At 42.3% G+C, this 19,576-nt stretch overlaps 1 protein-coding gene across 1 annotated transcript in view; it reads left to right on the plus strand.

Moving 5' to 3' along the window:
- The window catches only part of HID1 (HID1 domain containing), a 1,473,500-nt gene that overhangs the window by 1,005,007 nt on the left and 448,917 nt on the right, over positions 1-19,576 (plus strand). The window contains exon 11 of the mRNA XM_044090525.1: positions 14,658-14,809. Within this exon, the coding sequence (XP_043946460.1) occupies positions 14,658-14,809 (152 nt within the window). The remainder of the gene's footprint in view (positions 1-14,657; positions 14,810-19,576) is intronic.

Here is a 19,576-nt window from a genome sequence, read left to right on the forward strand (position 1 = left end):
AGGCTACCAGTGGGCATGTCAGTGGCAGTAAAAATGCAGTGCACAGTGGACAGTGCCTTTATAATTGGTGTGTGTGGACCACTACCCCTTCACAGTGTTTAGGGTAAATTACCTAAAATGCATGCTGGAGCATAAATGTGACTACCGTAGCACAAAATATTTCCTCCATGCTGTAGCACACTTCAGCGTGTTGTAGTTATATAAGCATGTACTGTACACATATCGCAACACTCCTTACTTCTTTTGCCCCCATGCACTGTTATTAAAGCTGTGGACATGGCAGTGTGCATTTCCCTTTGCCCAGAGGGAATTCACAACAGCCACATTTCTGTGCAACCGAATGTCACTTCAGCTATGTGTCCCCAACCAATTATACCACAAGGAAATTTCTCACTGCCTAGGTGCCTGAACCCAGGTGATGATACCCTCATCACAATATCACAGGTTTGGATGTTTGTCATCAAGCCCTTAGCTCAGAGAATTCTGCTGCGAGTGTCACTGCAAGGGAACCTCCTGACATTAAAGGTCAGTGCTTGTCAGTTGGTGTCATCAGTGTTGAATTTTATGCACAATACAAATGGGGATTCACTTCTGAGCACTCAGCACCAGTGTCCTAAGTAGCTGAATGGATGTTAACCTGGTCTTTCGTGCCGATGTAGCAACTTTTGCTTACAAGGGTTCCCTCAGCACCTGCTACACTTCCAGTTTCCTTTTGAGTCCAATCCAGACCTGCTTCTGAGCCTTCCCAAATTGCATGGATTTATTCGACATGATCATGATCATCAGCAGGACCACATCAGTGAGTTTGAGTACAAACCTGCCTCTTCATCCTCTTCCTTGGAAAGTTCCCACCAAGATGGAATATATGGAGCTTTTGCCAGAGGAACCATATTATCTTCCCTACCTGTGATCTCCAGTTCCATACATGGGTAGGGTTACCACCTGTCCCATTTTGCGAGGGAAAGTCCCTCTTTGGGCAGTTGTGTCCTGACAAAAAATTGTAAAAATGGCAAATGGCCTGAGATTTTAGGACAAAATTATTTCCTATATTTTATGTAATTGTTGCATAAAACAGATATTCTATATCTAAAATACCTAAATGTTATAAGAAACAGAATAAGCAACTAAAATGCTACAAGAATAAGCGTTTATTTAGGCAAAAAAGTTAAGTTCTATCCTTTGTACTGACCGTGGGTATGTGTCAGCCTGTAAAATCTGAGGTTTGTACCAAAAATGTCCCACTTTGGCCATTTGAAAAGGTGGCAACCCTAGATGGGTATCAGAAATGAGGCAGATTCCCACTTTTACCCCCTTAGATGACCCATGTTTTGAGTAGAATCTACATATGGAAGTAGCCTGTGTTTTCCTCTCCATCTCTAGATAAGGTCCTGAAAGGAGGTCTTTTTTTAACACCTTTATTAAATTGTCACTTAAGACATAAGCAAACATACATTAATGCAAAAAAAAAAAAAAAAAAACATGTTAACATGTTTTCAGTTATACATCACATATTTTCTTTTTTGTAACTACCATCAGTCCAACATTACATAAATTGTTCAATTCCTGCCTTCCCTTAAATCTCATTCCTTCTCTTCCTCCTGGACATTATTCTGCATGTATTGTTCCCACAGTTTCCATTTTTTTCAATGCAATTTGCCCATTCCTTTTTCTAACCATCCCATTTCCAGTTTTTCTATCTCTCACAATATTTAGTACTTCAAATACAGTTGGTTTAGACTTTGATGTCCATTTTTTAGAAGTTGCTTTCTGGCAGCCACCACTATATCTAGGCAATTCAGATTTTGCATATCAGGTCAAAAAATCATTTCCTTAAGTTACATATGTCTGACAGAGTACTTTGTAAGGGATTTTACAAGTCTGCCAACTCATTACTCTCCCAAAACATATGTTCCTAGTTGGAGTCACTTTATAATCTCGAAATACAGAAATATTGAATTTCAGTATCTCGAGACTATAAAGCCAAAAAATCAAAATACTGAAACCCCAAAACCGTGAAATTCAAAGCCCTGACATTTAAACACACCCTACACCACACAAACACACATACACCTTCCTCCCCACACTACAACAAACTAAACACACACAAACAAAACAGCACATATACAAACACCTACCCCACATACCCCCGCTACTTATATATACCAACTACGAGGTCGCACTAAAAATGACACAGACACGAAACCCACTACTACACAATCTACATTCCCCTCGCACAAACACACATCAAATACATACAAACACCACCATTCTCAACACTTACTCACTCAGTCTTACATACATATCTTAACCTACATTTACAACTTCCCAACACACTAACATACAGTAAAATCCCTACCCAAAACCCTTAAAATAAAAATACTTACCTGAATCTCCAGCTATCCAGTAACACAGCGCACCACCATAACCGCTGATTCAACATTTCCGGATTCGGTTATGTGGTCTTTTGCGGAACTGGGCTTTTGCTGTTAGTCTTGAGATACTGAAATTCGATATTTCAGTATTTCGAGAATATAAAGTGAACCCACCTAGTTACCTCTTTCTTCACCTTCACAACTCCAGCATTTGCTATCTACCTAAGAAAAATTCTTTGGAGTCTGCTTGGAGTATAAAAATACCTATACGAACATTTCCAAGTAAAAATGCTAAATCTTGTAGACTTTGTTGCATACTTGTAAGCCATAGATATGTCCTCCCATTGTTTCCTTGTGAATTCCTTATCCAGTCTTTCTCTTCCCAACCATTTCTAACCTCCTCTGATTCCTATCCAAAGAGACAAGCAGTGACACCACCACAGATGACTGGCAACACAAAAATAAAATCCCTTTCAAATGATAAGCACTTTCAGAAATACCTTCTTCAGATCATAAAGGGAAACAGGAACAACATGCTTTTAAAAGATATACACAACCAATCGGCTTCAGCTTGTTCTGACAAAGAACCAATCGGAAAACCGCCAATCAACAAGCTTGAAGAGAACTACTTATTTGCACAAACTAATCATCAGAGTATCACAAGCCAATCACAGCCAGGTATCATCCTTGAGCTCCAATAAGAAAACTCGCCAGAGCACTTAATACTTAGGCATCTTAGAGGCATTTAAGTTTAAGGCTATTGAAGTTACATCTAAATGGATGAAACTAGGAGATATCACCAACAATGATGAAAGGAATAAAACCAAATGGATCATAAACTTGAGAGCAGACGAGCCTCCTGGTTTAAACACTGTAGTTCCTCTGAGACCCATTCTAAAGCATAGGAGAACAGCCATTAGTTGATGTGAAGGTGTGTTTTCTTTTAAGTGCTGTGATTGCCGAGTTTTCTGATTGGAGCTCAAGGATGATACCTGGCTGTGATTGACTTGTGATACTCTGATGATTAGTTTATGCACATAAGTACTTCTCTTCAAGCTTGTTGATTGCCGGTTTTCTGATTAATTCTTTGGCAGAACAAGCTGAAGCCAATTGGTTGTGTATATATTTAAAAGCATGTTGTTCCTATTTCCCTTTATGATCTGAAGAAGGTATTTCCGAAAGCACTTATCATTTGAAAGGGATTTTATTTTTGTCTTGCCACGTTTTATGTCTCAAGTTTTCAGTAAAAGATTTGTGTTAATCTTTTTTGTTGGATTTTAACAGGTTTGTCAGTTGTCTGTGGTGGTGTCACTGCCTTTCTCTCTAGATTTTGTTCTTTGTAACAGTGCACCTTCAGCAGTTACAGGTTTATTTTGTTGCTTGTGTTCATCTGATTCCTATAGTTATTTATCGTGCAGTGTTTTATATGTCCTACTAATTATCCCTTTATTAACAGCAGCTTTTGCACTAGATTCAGCTAAAAGCTATGCCAGAGCAGGTCTTTCACTTGGGATTCCAGTATCCCTTTCTCTTTGCCTGTACTCTGATATCAATCCCTGATAGGGAAGATGGTCTCTAGCTTGCAGTTCCAATGTCTTCTTAGTTTCTTCCCATTCTTTACTTTTCCCTGTCTAGTTGTTTGCTCACAATACTGTGATTCCTTTGGTCAGTTTTCTCCAGTAAGTGTACCCCCTCTTGCTTATTCTCTGTATCCCTAATTGCAGTCATGCCTATTGAAAAAATCTCCTTTCTCAATTCTCCTGTTGGCTTAGTTCTTAGAATACTTTTTGCTGCTTTGTGATTACAATATTCTGTATGGGTGTTATTCTCCTTAAGGATTTGCATCCAAAATCTGACCCTTTCCTTATTTCTTGAAAGGATATGGCTCCTGGAGATTCTTTTTAGTTCCCAAAATGACCAAGGACCTTGGGCCAATATTAAATTTAAGTGGCCTGATTAATCCTAAAACAAAGATTCTGAGTGGTCAAGCTGCAGCCTGATGTTCTTCGTGTTTCACTGTTGCAGTCATAACTGTAGGGTGTTCCTGCCGGCAGGGAGCCCGAGGTCGGCCAGAATTCCAAAGTCTAGGTCCGGCGTCGGCTGCTCCAGCAAGTACCCTGACGTCAGAGCGCAGAGGTACAAAGCTGACAGCCGACGCCATCTTCTCCAGTCTTTCTTGCCGTGCGGTGGAAAGCAGCTCGCAAGTCGTTGGTTGGCGCATTCAGAACAACGTGCTTTGATTGACTTCGGTCCGAAGTTTTCAACTTCTCTTCTCAAGCTAAGTACCCCGTTGGGGAAACTTTTTTCTTGCTCCTCCGATGTCAGAAAAAGTTAATAATTGTATATCGTGTGGAAAACAAATACCTCATAAAGATTTCCACTCTTACTGTCTACCTTGCTTAGGCCCTGACCACGACGTTTCTTGCTGTCAGTTCTGTGCCAGGTTTAATTCTCGCACTATCAAGCGTAGGTACGATTGGGCCTTGAACTATTTCGGTAGACGATTTAATTATAGGATGTCGTCGGATACTTTACCGACAACCGGAATTCAAATGAAACGCAAGGACAAGGATAGGCCTCCGAGGTCCAAACAGGATTCTTCGCAGCCGGAGCCAGCATCGGGTTCGGCGGTCGTCAGTGAGGCGCTTTTGCGGCCCCTGTCGTCCGCCACTTCTGAACCGATGGCCGACACGGACTCCCATGGGGAGCCATTTAGGCCTAATATTTTATCTGCTGCAGGACCTTCGGACGTCGCTCCCTCAGATGGGTCCGGAACCGCTGTGCAGGTACCGGCTTCTGAGGGAGTTTTCAGGCCTTCACATATAACTATTTCAACAAAGACAAAGGCAAAGACAAAAACTCCTGTAAAACCAAGGGTTTCTTCTCAAGCTTCTTCGGATTCAGCTCCCAAGTCCCAGAAGCAATTACTATGGATGGCTGAGGATTTACTTACACTGATTAGGGGTTCTCACCCTCTGCCTGAAAAAAGGCCTAGACAGGATTTACCTTATGATTCCTCTGATCAGGCTTCTGTGTCTTCTGTCTCTTCCTCTGACCAGGATTACTCTTTTCCTCCTTATGAGGATTCGGATGCAGAGGACTCTATTCCCTCTGCTTCTCCCCCTGAAGATTTCTCTTTTGGGGAAACCTTACATGAGATGAGAGAGCATTTTCATTGGGAAGGTCAGGATTATTCTGCCTCCAAGAAGAGGCTCAGAGAATTTCTCCTTCTCCCTCAACACAGACCTTTGGCTATTCCTCCTGTACTTGATATTGTGGATGATGCTTTCTCTGAAGCTAACCTGAATCCTGATTCTGTGCCACCTGCTCCTTCTAAGCCTGATAGATTTTACAGAGTCCCTGATTTCCATCAATTCTTATTTAAGAACCCTTCTGCAGATCCTGAAACTATTTCTCAGGGTTCTAAAGCTGCTAAGGCCGCTTCATCTAAAAATCCTATTCCCTCTGAAAAGGATTCTCGTGCCTTGGATAGGTGGGGCAAAAAGGTTTATACTTCTGCTACTCTTTCTATTAGAGCTTTAAATTGCCAGTTTCATATGTTCAAGTATCAGCAATTTCTTTTGTCTGTTTTAAAGCAAAGGCTTTCTACCTTTCCTGCATGTGCAGAGGACAAGGAATTACAGGATGTTTTGCATGCAACTGAACAAGTTAGCAAACATAGTTTACATTGTGGTTTTGATGCCTTGGAAGCTTCTTGCAGGGCCGCAGCCTCTGGTACTGTTATCAGGAGACATGCTTGGCTTCGGGAGCAGAATTTACCTGAGCAGGTTAAGGTGAAACTGTTAGATGCCCCTGTTCAACATGATGTTTTATTTGGATCCAAGGCTGAGGAGGTTATTAAAAAGATGGAGAAAAAAGCAAAATCTATGCAGACTGTCAAAGATTTTTTACAAGTTCAGCCTCCTAGATTTTCTAGAAATTGGCCCTCCAAAAATTGGTCCTTTCCCACTTCTGACAGGCCTCAAAGGGGAAGATATAGATGGTCTAGAGGCCAGGCGCAGACACAGGCCTCTTATAGGTCCAGACAGTGGACTGCTTCTTCACCTAGAAGGGGAGAAGACAGACCTCAATCACAAAGGAAGCAGACCCAATGACTCCCTCTGTTGGGCTACAGGTCCTTCTTGCCTGGAAGCTCCTCTCGGAGGAAAACTATCTCTTTTTTACCAAAATTGGACGCATATAAACCAGGATAAATGGGTTTTAGATGTGATTTTAAAAGGCTACAAATTCCACTTTCATACTCTGCCAAGGTCCTACGGTTGGCCAGATCTGCCAAAACATCAATGGTCAGAGGCCTTAAATCAGGTGGATGCTTTATTGGCCATGAGAGCCATAGAACCTGTTCCACTCCCAGAGATGGGAAAGGGTTTTTATTCAAGACTATTCCTGGTCCCAAGAAAACAAAACGCATGGAGACCTATTCTGGACCTCTCAGTATTAAATACTTTTCTGGAAATTCCAAAATTCAAGATGCTTACTCTGCAACAACTTCTTCCCATGCTCTCCCAGGATGCTTGGATGGTGACATTGGACCTGAAGGAGGCCTACTTACACATTCCCATCAGACAGGAACACAGAAAATACCTCAGATTCAAGGCAGGCTCGAGACACTTTCAATTCTCTGCACTGCCCTTTGGCTTATCTACTGCGCCCAGAGTCTTTACCAAGTGCCTGGCTCCAGTAGTTGCTTATTGCAGACTCCAAGGGATTCAAATTTACCCCTATCTGGACGACTGCCTTATCCAGGCGGACAGCAAGGATCTTTTACTTCAACATCTGCAGTTTGTTCAGCGTCTCCTCCTACTACTGGGATTTTCAGTGAACACAAAAGTCACATTTGATCCCCTCTCAACAAATGATCTTTTTGGGAGCTCTTCTAAACACAAGCTTGCAAAAGGCCTTCCTGACTCCAGAAAAGCAAGTACATCCGGCATCAATTTTCAAAACCTTGGCTACTTTGACTCAGCTCACTGCAAGGAAATTCCTGCAGGCTTTGGGCTACATGGCTTCTTGCATCCTGTTGATTCCAAATGCAAGGCTTCATATGAGAAAACTTCAATGGTACCTAAAGAGTGTATGGTCTCAGCATTACCACAGCCTGGATACAATGATACCTCTGATTCCCTGCCTCCAAAAAGAGTTCCTTTGGTGGTCCAGGACTTGTGCTTTAAACGAAGGAAACCCCTTTTGTCTGCCTCAGCCTTTTCAGATCATGACCACAGACGCTTCGGATTACGCTTGGGGAGCTCATTTTCTAGACAACTGCCAGCAGGGCTCTTGGTCAAAGAAACATCTTCACTGGTACATCAACCTGAAGGAAATGTTGGCAGTCCAACATGCTCTTCTAGCCTTCCAGAAACTTTTGCAACCAGGACATCTTCTGATTCGTACAGACAATACCACAGTCATGTGGTACATAAACAAGCAGGGGGGCTCCCACTCTTACCCCCTTTGCAGACTAGCCATGAGTCTATGGGACACAGCTCTAAATCTGAATCTGCATCTTCAAGCTCAGTTCATCTCAGGAAAACAAAATCTCTTAGAAGACAGCCTAAGCAGAAATCTTTTGGATCCCCACGAATGGATGCTGGACCCCAACTTATTCAACAGGATTACAACAGTTTGGGGTTGTCCCCAGATAGATCTGTTTGCATCCCATCTCAATCATCAGTTGCCTCTATTTTGCACCAGGTCCTTCCACAAAACAGCGTGGAAAGTGGATGCCCTGTCTTTCAGTTGGAGGAATCTTTCGGGATATGCCTTCCCTCCTCTTCCTCTTCTGCCTCGGGTGCTACTGAAAATAAAACAAGACAGACCCAAGATTATCATTCTGATAGCTCCAAATTGGCCTCGGCAGTTTTGGTATCCAACCTTAAGACACCTGTTCTTGGAACCTCCTTGGATTCTGCCTCTGTCTCCTTCCCTTCTGTCCCAGCATCAGGGTCAGATGCTACACTCTCAAATCAAGACTCTTTGCCTGGCAGCCTGGCTCTACAAAGGCCTTTGATTCCTTCTGCTCTTCCCAAACAAGTTTTGGATGTTCTCTTGGAAGCTAGGCGTCCTAACACTAGAAAATCTTATGCTTCCAAGTGGAAAAGATTTTGTGTTTGGATGCGGGATCGAGGTTCTGATCCTCTTCTTCCTGACATTTCCTCCATTTTACTTTACCTTTCTGAACTTTTACTTAAAGGCCTCTCCTTCTCTTCCATCAAAATTCATGCTTCTGCTATCTCGGCTCATTTCAACACGGATCCCCCTATTTTTTCTCATCAGCTGGTGAGACAATTCTTGAGAGGGGCTAAGAATTTAAGACCTCCCAGAACACCTCCTGTTCCTGCTTGGGATCTTAATTATGTTTTGGAAAAACTAACTTTACCTCCCTTTGAGCCTGCTGCTGCTTCGGATATCAAGTTCTTATCCTGGAAAACAGCTATTTTATTAGCATTGACTTCTGCTAGAAGGGTGTCAGAGTTGCAAGCTCTCATGGCTGTGGAACCATACCTTATTTTCCACCAAGACAGAGTGGCCTTAAGGACCAATCCTACATTTATGCCTAAGGTGATTTCTAAGGTGGCTTTAAATCAGACTATTCACCTTCCTACTTTCTTTCCAAATCCTCAAAACAAAGGGGAAAGGATTTTACATTCATTGGACGTACACCGACAACTACGATTTTACCTGGACAAAACTAAAGATTTCAGAAAATCTGATCAGTTGCTTATCTCTTATGCCTCCAGTTCTCTAGGCAATGCTATTTCAAAACAAACTATTTCCAAATGGATTGCTCATGGAATATGGTTCTGTTACTCTCATTCAGGGAAAAAGATTCCAGGCACTGTTAGAAGTCATTCTACTAGAGCAGCAGCCACTTCAGCAGCTTTTCTCAGAGGAGTTCCTACCAAGGACATTTTGGAAGCTGCCACTTGGAGTTCAGTGCATACTTTTTCTAAGCACTATAATCTCCCTTTGTATTCTAAGTCTAGGGCAGGTTTTGCCTCTGCTGTCTTGCAGGGTCTTCTGGCTGCCCCTTCTTCTGCATAACCTCCACCCTCCTTCACAGCTTTGGGATTCCACCCTACAGTTATGACTGCAACAGTGAAACACGAAGAACATAGTACAGTTGTGTACACCTACCATAAATGTAGATGTTCGAGTGTCTTCACTGTTGCAGTCGGGGTTTCCCTCCCACCATTCCCCTCTTATTTTCTGTTTGTTCTGTCTCCTCTTCCTTTGTGGTGTATTTGTGTTTCCTTTGGGACACCTTCTGGATATTTTGGGGAGCTTCTGACATCTGGGGCAAGAAAGGCTGGAGAAGATGGCGTTGGCTGTCAGCTTTGTACCTCTGCGCTCTGACGTCAGGGTACTTGCTGGAGCAGCCGACGCCGGACCCAGACTTTGGAATTCTGGCTGACCTCGGGCTGCCTGCCGGCAGGAACACCCTGCAGTTATGACTGCAACAGTGAAGACACTCGAACATCTACATTTATGGTAGGTGTACACAACTGTACTTTCTTCTTTGCTTGTCAGGAGACAACTAAATGTGCTCATTGATCCTTCAGGATGCCTGTGGACACACAAACATCACTTAGAAGTCAAGGAGAATTCAGTGCTTCTAGCTACAATCTCATCACTTTCAGTAACAGTCCCTTACATTGAGACACATCTCAGCCCGAGGGTGTTTACAAAATATTTGGCCACAGTTGTAGTAAACCAGAGGCTTCATGTTGGCAAGGTCATTCCAGACTGGTTTCTGACTTTGCCAGCTCTAGAGAAGCTTTTTTCTGCATGGGATTCTCTTTTTCGGATTTTCCTTGCAAAGTCCCAGATGTTGCCACTGCATAACCTGATGTTCATAAGTTGTTCAGTGAGCAGTGTTCTTCTCAAAGCCAGCTTTCCATCAAAAAATGTTTTTCTCTTTTTGCATGTAGAACCTCTGTTCTTTCAGAATGCATCAGTGTTGACAGTATGTGTTTTTCTCTTTTTGCATGTAGAACCTCTGTTTTTTCAGAATGCATCAGTGTTGACAGCATGTGCCAAGATGCAGACACTCATGAACAATCACTCTTGTTTTCTTTGTAAGTCCTTAGCTGGACCTTGAAGATTTAAATTATGGCTGCATGACTCTGCCTTCTCTATGGGTAGTACATTTCATCTTTCTACTATTAGTGATGATCACCATTAATGCTTCAACCCTGGGATGGGTGGCACATCAGTGGTAGACGGTCCAAAATGTATGGACATAATATGAGGTCAATCTGCTTATCACAATTCGCAAGATGAGAGCTGTCCCCTCTGCCGACAAGTGTTACAAACTGCAACTGCCATTTACCCAGACAATATGTCTGCATTATAGTATATCAGTAAGCACAGAGAATCCATTAATACTCCCTTATGTCAAGATATGCCCTGCATAACCTCTTTCCACTCTGCTGCCTGTTAGTTATGTATTCCTTACTATAAATTACTTTTACATGTTGTATTTCAGTACCTCTGTATCTTCAGTTCTTCACACCACTCCTCCTCTTCTTAATCCCACAAAATAGTGCCTCCTTCACTACTGTTAATCTACATCTTACCGTCTTGCCGATGTCCTCTTTTACTAGCAGTTCATCAATTGGTACCAAATGGTTTGACAGTAAAACTTTCAACTCCAAAGACAGCACTGGGATGGGAAGGAACACCAGAGTACAGCTAAGTGCCTGCAGAATACTTCTCAGCCTTGATGAGAGCAGGTGCCACTGTAAGAGCAAATAATGAGGTAGGGTCAAAGGAAGGCAATGAGTGCTATCTGTGTCCATGCTGGAACCTGAGGCAGGCAGGGAAAGACTCATCTCAGCCTGTGCCTGAAGTATATCTTTCAAGAGATCAAGGCAGCCCGTGTACTACCTTACTAACATATGCTAACCCTAACCCTACACCTTACTTTAGAAAAACCCATTCCATAAAAAGTACCCCTTTTCAGACAAAGTATATCTGAATACTACCTTGCTAACGTATCCTAACCCTAACCCTACACCTTACTTTAGAAAAATCCATTCCATAAAAGTACCCCTTTTCAGACAAACTATATCTGAATACTACCTTACGAACATATTCTAACCCTAACCTTACACCTTACTTTAGAAAAACCCATTCCATAAAAGTACCCATTTTCAGACAAAGTATATCTGAATTTGTGATAGAGTTTTGGTTATCTAGTCACCAAAAGGAAACGTTTTTTTCCCCTTTTTCAATTGATTTTGTTCAGTATTGTGTATTCAGAATGTGGGCATTCACTGTGTTTGATGCTTGTGCATTTTGATAAGTCAGCATATCGTCACAAAATGTTAGACTTGCTGAATGGCAGTGGGAGGTAGTAATCTTATTAAGTCTGCCCTTTTAAATTAATTTAACATTCTGCTCCTCCAAGTCTTCTTCCCCATTACCCTCTTCTGCCTGCTGAATGCCTTTGTAGATTCTCTCTGTCTTTTCTACCTGTTTCATTCCTTTCTGAATGCTTTTGTGGATTCCCTTTCCACCTGACCTATGCCCTGCGGAAATGCCTTTGTGGATTCCTTCTCTACCACCCATTTTGGTAGTTTGTTCCATGGGCCTCCATCTCTCTTTCTGTGGAAAAACTTTTTGGGTTCAGGGAGTAATTATTCCCTTCCCTGCTATCTTTTGTCTGTTATTCCTTCCCTGTCTGTCCTTCAATCTCATTTTCCTAACATATCATTGTACACTATTGTCAAGTTCTCCCTGGTCTTTTTACTTATGTGGCCTCCAGAACTGCATGCAGTACTCAAGGTATGTTCTGACCCAGTGCTTTATTTCTTTGATTCCGGAATCAGGTCTTTTAAGGATACCATTCTGTTCAGTTGATAATTCACTCTTGGGCTGGTGTTGCTTAAGCGCAAAACTTTCTGTTTGTATTCCATCTCATCTCACCTTTTTGCCCACTTCTTCAGCCTTTCTAAGTCCTTCACTGGACTCTTCCTACAATCCACCATAAACCTGTCTTTGTGTCATTAGCACAGTGACTGCTCCTGTTCTCTTTACCAGTATTTATGTTACAGTGAAGAATACTGGATCCAGGACTGACCACTAGTCACTTTCCTAGTTTCTGATGCCACATGTCTGTGACTCCGAAAAGGTCTGAAAATAGTGACAGATTTTATTTTATTTTATTTTATTTATTTATTTTATTTATTTGCAGTTGGTTTACCAGGATAGTCCATTGGGCCAAAATGAACCCGTTTTCAATGGAGTCCTGGGGAGAAAAGCTCCAAATAATCTAGGTTACAGTAAGTTATTATACAAAAATTAAGATTCAAACAAACAATTGCAGTAGTACATGAAACATTAGAGGTAATACAGACTTGTGATGAAACTTGCATATGATACAGACTAAGAGAGGAATGTTGCAAAGTAAATACTGAAAAGACATTATATATTAGGAAGCATACACATTAGGAGGTGCAGTCAAGTGAATTTTAGGAAATACCATAGGAAATAATAATAATAATAATATAGGAGTTAGGTGAAAATAATAGTAAATTTGTGGTGTAAGCAGGAGAAGGGAGGAAGATGGAGATTGCCAATGTTAGTTATGTGGGGTGGGAACATGAGCATTCCCACTGAGATACTAGATGTGAATGGAGAGATTTTTTGAAAATGAAGTGGTTACAGGTTGTGCGAATAAATGATGGTAGGGAGTTCCAGAGGCGTGCTAGACTATAGGATAGAAGATTTTTTTCCTGTGGGACGAGTTGGTATGTAGATTTCTAGTAGATTTTGATTGTTAGACCTTAATACTCTTATCAGGTAGGTGCATTTTAAAAGCAGTAGAAAGGGAGGGACAGAGGGAGGGGTTGAAAATGAGCTTGTGTGCAAGACTTAGTTGAGTGTAGGTGAGGTGATTGGGTAGTTCTAGCCATTTTAGTTTTTGGAGAGAAGGACAGTGGTGGGTGGAGGATTTGTGACTGGTAGCGAATTTGGCGATTTTGTTATAGCAAGACGAAAGTTGCGTTATTAGAGAGGACTGTAGATTAGTTAGAAGTGGAGCTCTGTAGAGAAGGGAGGGGATAAGAAAGGAAGTAGAAAGAGTGATTTTAGTGGCAGGTGTAAGGTAATGGTTTTGTCGGTAGAGCATACCTAGTTTTTGATGGGTTTTTTGATATTTAGTTGAAGGTGGGATTTGAATTTGAGCTGGTTATCAATTTGGACCCCAAGTAACTTGGTCTCTGTCACCAGTTCTAGAGGTGAGTTATTTTGACTAGTAATAGAGAAAGTGTTTATATTGAAGGAAGTGACTTTAGAGGGGGGTAAATAGCATTAGTTTGGTTTTAGAGGCATTGAGTGCTAGGTGATCATTTCTCATCCATTGCTCAGTGGTTGAGAAGGCATCTTGAGTAAGCTTTAGCAGTGTGGGGATGGATGTGGCAGAGCAGATAATAGTAGAATCATCCGCATATTGGATGATGTTTGAGAATGGGATAGAGTTGCGGAAATCATTTATAAATACATTAAAGAGAAGGGGACCCAGTATGGAGCCTTGGGGAACTCAATTGTTCTTATAAACTTATAAAGTTGCTTGAAGAAGACGTTTTGTATTAGTGTGCATTTTCTGAAGGATATGAAGCCTAAACCTTACGTAATGACTTCAGTCCCCAGTGGCTTGCCAGAAAACTACATTTTTTAAAAAGTAAAAGACCAAAACCATCAGACAAAAATCTGGACATACTGAGAAGATCAGGATACTTCAAAGGTGCAACAGTCTGTTGAGATTTTAGGAGGGACAGCGCAGGAATAGAAGGGAAATCAAGTATATTTCTGTTTCTTTAGTTTTGTGGAACATACCTGATTTTTCTTGTATTTTGCTCTGCCCTCCATAGACTATGCCAATAGAAAATTCTGGCAGCTTAGTGGTACTTAAACGGTGACTTTTTTCTCTTGGTGTATGCCCGATTTACAACTGGCATGCTGGTTGGGATGAGAAATCATTGTATAAACTTTAATTAGCAGTTGGTGTGAATCCTTAGGACAAACAATTCAGTTTAGTTCAGAATTGGATCATATATCTTTTAAGTTTGGGCAGGTGTGTTAGATAATCTGAAATATTGTAGTAAAATATACTGCATGTAGTTAATGTTTAAAGTACAGCATGTTACAGAGGAGCTGCTTATAACTTTATTTATAACTTTGTTGTGATTGTATTCTTCTTGGAAATGAGTAGACCACATTACTGACCACTCATATCACCATTGTGTCTCTCCTTTTCTGCAGCCAGAGTGGGACTAATGCACATTGGTGTCTTCATACTGCTACTACTGAGTGGAGAACGCAACTTCGGCGTGCGACTCAACAAGCCGTACTCTGTCCGAGTACCTATGGACATTCCTGTCTTCACAGGAACACATGCCGATCTTCTCATTATTGTAAGTTTTGTCCCATATAGTGATTTTGTCTCCTTGTCCTGCATTTATGTTCTTTATTTTTACTTGTTACACTCCTGCTTGCAACTTTGCAGCACACTATCCCGTCACAGTACTCCATGTTACCTAATCATATGCTCCAGTTTATTGTCAAACAGTGTGTATCCTTGCTAACTCAGGAAGCAAGTAATGACTTTTGGACACTGGCATGCATGTTTCATCATAGCAATTGTTAGTATTTTTCACCAGCTTGCCTTTTCTTGAGTTCAGCCAAGGAGCACTCAAACATAAACTCTGGAACTGAATCTGCACGGCATGCTGTACATTTGTGCAAATGTACTTGACAAAGCAAATAATCTTCATATATGTTTCATTTTACTAGGTCAAAAATGCACCAACTTTTATCGTGTGTGGACTGTTGTGTGCTGCAGTGACATTTTTCAGTTTCTCTACTGTTTTTTTGTGACTGTAGGTGCCAAAGCCCACCACTTATGGGTTGCAGGTGGACTTGCCCCTCAGGGAAATTATTTATTTTTTTTATTTATCATTCTGGTGTTGTCAGTCTTCATTTTATCCTTGACGGATGGGTCTGGTTCCAATATTGGAACTGACTCTGCTTACTACACCTTGCGCCAGCCAAAAACTCTCAAGCTTCATGTCTACCTACAGTCCATACAGTCCTTCTGTCACAGTTACCTCAGATCTTATTTGCTGCTTTTCCAAAATGTTCGCGTTTTGCAAGTGCTGTTGAGTTTCCTTGGTTTTAGGTAAATTTCTATTATTTCTTTGAGATTTCTCTCTACTTGAACTTTTACCCATTCGTTTAATACTTTATCTGCCTCTTACATACACATTAGTTTAATTCTAAATATCACTGTTGATATTCTCTCCGTACACCTTGGTGTATTTCTGTGACTGTCATCATTGATAGTTTTTCCCCTTTTCTTTCTTTCCCTTCAAAAAAAACCCAAAACAATTTCTGTCTCAATCTTTTCTGTGTGAGTGCACGTGTGAGTTTCTGTTTTCCAACTGTAATTTTTTTTTAAGATGGCTGAGAAAGCTAAAGCCCCCTCCTGTTTTTAAAAAAAATGCCAGAAATGCAGCCACAAAATCCCTTCTTCTGACGTTCACTCCCTTTGTGTTCATAGTTTGGGTCCCATTCACTTACATGAGGACTGCAGTATTTGTTATGGGTTCAGCCATCGAACCCTTATTGAGAGACGAAATAAACTTTAAGTGTTTGATTCTCTCCGCCTTTAGTGAAGTCTTCTCTACTGTTGACAAAGCCAAAACTGACATTTCCTCCCCTTCAGCCTCATCTTCTGTGGACAAAGGGAAAAAAACAGGAGTATCTCAGTTCCGACTTCTCTGTCAGCTCCGAGAACAAAAAATGTAAATCCTTGGTTCTGAAAGAATCATCGGAACCGGAGGCGTCTGACTGTAAATTACCGATGACTACTATTGCTCCGGCACTGAAAATTATGTCAAGTCCTTCGATGTTGAAGGCTCCGGTGCAGGACAGTTTCTCTGCTCCTTCTTCAGTGGCACTGATTACATTGGCACAAGCTAAACTATCTGATTCATGGGAAATTTTCCTCAAGACTTCTCCCTATCTGTAGACACCTTCACTGGTGCGCTTCCAAGTATTTCTTCAGAGGCCTTAATCTCCATCCATGTCTTCGATCTGCTCCACAAAAAGTATTTCTGAGCTTGATATGGAGAGACTTGTGAATAAAATCTTGTGGGCTAAAGGACTTAACAGGCCACCTTTTGGTTCTGACTCCTTCAGGTCTTGGAACCAAGCCTTCTTTCATCCCATTGACCACTCCTGCTCTAACTCTGACGCCTTAGAGTTTTCTGTTCAACTCTCCCAGCACTGACTGTACTGGTACTTGAGATTACCACCTCTTTGGAGCCGGTAATCCCCCTGAGCTCTTCAGTGGCTTCGGAACTGGAAACCTCTCAGAGCTGTAGCTACCCTGTCAATTCTGGGGGGCAAGACTCAACTGCAGGTATTTTGGAGCTGTCCCTGCTCCTTGGAGTTTCAGCTCAAGTTAGTTCAGCTCCGGCTTCCATCTCGAGGGTAGGTTCTTTGGAGCAGGGAGTAACCCTGGTCCCGAGGCAGTCTATCTTGTTTTCGGGCTCCCTTCCCTGTTCAGAGGGATGAGCCTTAGAGGTGTTGGAGAGAGCGCTGTCCCTTACAGTGACTCAGTCGGTACCTTTCCCCCCTTCAGAACAGGTACCCATCTCTGGCTGTGTTGTTCCACCTGTCTCTCCACTTGGACAGCAGATGCCAAAGTCTCAGGTTTCACAGACTCCAGTTCTGTCATCTTCTGACATCTCTCCAGATTATCCCTCTGAAGAGGCCCCTCAGAAAAAGAAGTGCAATTGGAAGCACTTAGATTCGCCTCAGGAATCAGTCACTGAGGACACAGATTTTGATGGAGGGGGAAGGGTCCCCATGGTCACCACTTAAAGATGTCTCGTTTGGAGACATTCTAGAAATTTCAAAGCAGAGGGGTGGCTGGAAGCCCCAAAACCCTTTCTCAGAGGAATCTGTTTACCTGCAGGCTTTTGGGACATGCTCCTGTATCTCTTGGTTGACCCCACCTGCTGATGGAGCTCATTCAGTTGATTTCACAGTGGGCGTGGAAGGCTCCAGACACCATTAAACCCATCCCCAGGAGACCTGACAAAATGCTATCTGCCCCTGAAGGTAAACAGTTCTGGACCAAGGGGTTAGCAGTGAAAGCCATGGTCATAGCGGCTGCCACAAAAAAGGAACTCGCTGAGGAGAGTTCATTTATCGATCTGCCCAACAGGGAGTCTTTGGCTATGGATAGATTTGGGCATTGGGTTTTTGCTTCATCGACCTTCACTCTAAGGTCTTTGAACGTCTTTGCACACTTTACGAGACTTCAGAGGGATCTGATCAAGGAATTGCCAGATACCCTGATGGGAGATAGCTGTGGCTGAGGAAGTCCAAGAGAAAGTGGCTTCCCAGCTAGCCACCCTACAGTCTGTGTAATTTGTCAATGAGGCTAATCGCACATACAGCCGAAGGGCCATCCAGAGCAGCAGTTGCAAGTGTAGCCATAAGGAGACATGCTTGGATGCACCTATGTGACTTTGCAGAACCATTCAAGTCTTTGTTTGTCAATGCTCTTTTTGATGGAACATCCTTGTTTTGCTCCAAAGTAAAAGAAACTTTATTCAGGTGTGAGAAAGATGGTAAGACCCTTTCTGATGTGAGTGTATGTTTTTCCACCTCCTAAAGGTCCTTTTCTAGGAACCAGAACAGTGGTAGAAAGATGTGGTTCAAAAAATCCCAAGGGCCTTTCCAAGACACACATGGACACAGTTCCTCCATGGGCAGAGGGGAGAACCAAAACAGAAGCCACTGCCCTCATTGCAGAGGTTGTCAGCAGAACCAGGGCTTCAGGGATTCTTTCCCAGGTAAGCCCTTTCAGCTTTCCTGAATGGAGGCCAGATTGCCTTCCTCTGGAGGCAGTTGGGAGACACTTGTCCTTGTAACTAAACGCCTGACTAAATGGAACAACAGATTCCTGGGTGCAATGGATCATATCCAGAGGCTATATAATTCCCTTTTCCCATCCTACTCTTGTACACGAAAAAATACCTGATGTTCCACCCAATCAGAGGGATTCAGTAGTGCGAGTAATTCAACAACTGCTAGACAAAAGAGTCATCCAAGAAGTCCCGCCATACCAGAAAGGATCTGCAACCTACCCAAGATTCTTTTTAATGCCAAAAAAGACAGGGGACTGGCGTCAGATTTTTGGATCTCAGCGTGCTGAACAAATCAGTTTGTCAAAGTTCCGGATGGTCATGGTACAGTCAATTCCTCCATTTCTGAGGAAAGACGACTGCATGTGCTCGATAGATTTTCAGAATGCGTATTACCACAGAAAGCTGGACAAATGCTCCAGGAAGTTTCTCCCTTTCTGGCTGGGAGCCAGTCATTTTCAATTCAGAGTGCTGCCCTTTGGTCTCACCCACAGCCCCCAGGGTGTTCAACAAATGCATGGCAGTAGTAGCAGCTCACTTGAGATTGCAAGGATTCTGGGCATTTCCGTACTTAGACGACTGGCTCATAACTTCTTTGATCAGGCATCAGTTGATAGTAGCCAGGGATTACACTCTCAATATCTGTGCCCACCTGGGAATTACGGTAAATCAAGAGAAATCCCAATTGACACCAATGCAAAATTTAGAATTTATAGGGGCCGTGCTAAATATGGCGACAACTATAGCATCCCTTCCTCGAGAGATGCTCCAGAGAATTATAGCACAAGTTCAAAAGATAATCCACAGAAAGAGGGTTCCGGCATGACTAATTTTGCAAACTCTAGGGTCGATGGCAGCCTCAATAACTCTAGTCCCTCTAGCCAGGTTTCATATGAGAATTCTGCAATGGCTACTAGCTTCTCAGTGGTCTATACTTTGCTAGTCCTTATCAGATCAAATTCTGATCACCAGTTATTGCACGAGGGATCTACTTTGGTGGACAAATTCCGAACAAATTCTCCTCTGTCACCCCTTTGTTCTTCTAGACCCCATGGCCATAGTGACCACAGATGCCTCCCAGATGGGGTGGGGAGGGCATTTTTTGGGCAAGACTGTCCAAGTCACTTGGTCCCCCTTAGAGGCCAACTTGCATGTCAGTGTCCTGGAACTAAAAGTGGTGCTTCTAGCATTGCAGGACATTCAAACAGTTCTTCTTCAGGGGACAATTATAATTCAGACAAA

Source organism: Protopterus annectens, chromosome 12.part0 (genome assembly GCF_019279795.1).
Source record: "Protopterus annectens isolate FY-2018-M chromosome 12.part0, PAN1.0, whole genome shotgun sequence".
NCBI classification, from domain to species: Eukaryota; Metazoa; Chordata; order Ceratodontiformes; family Protopteridae; genus Protopterus; species Protopterus annectens.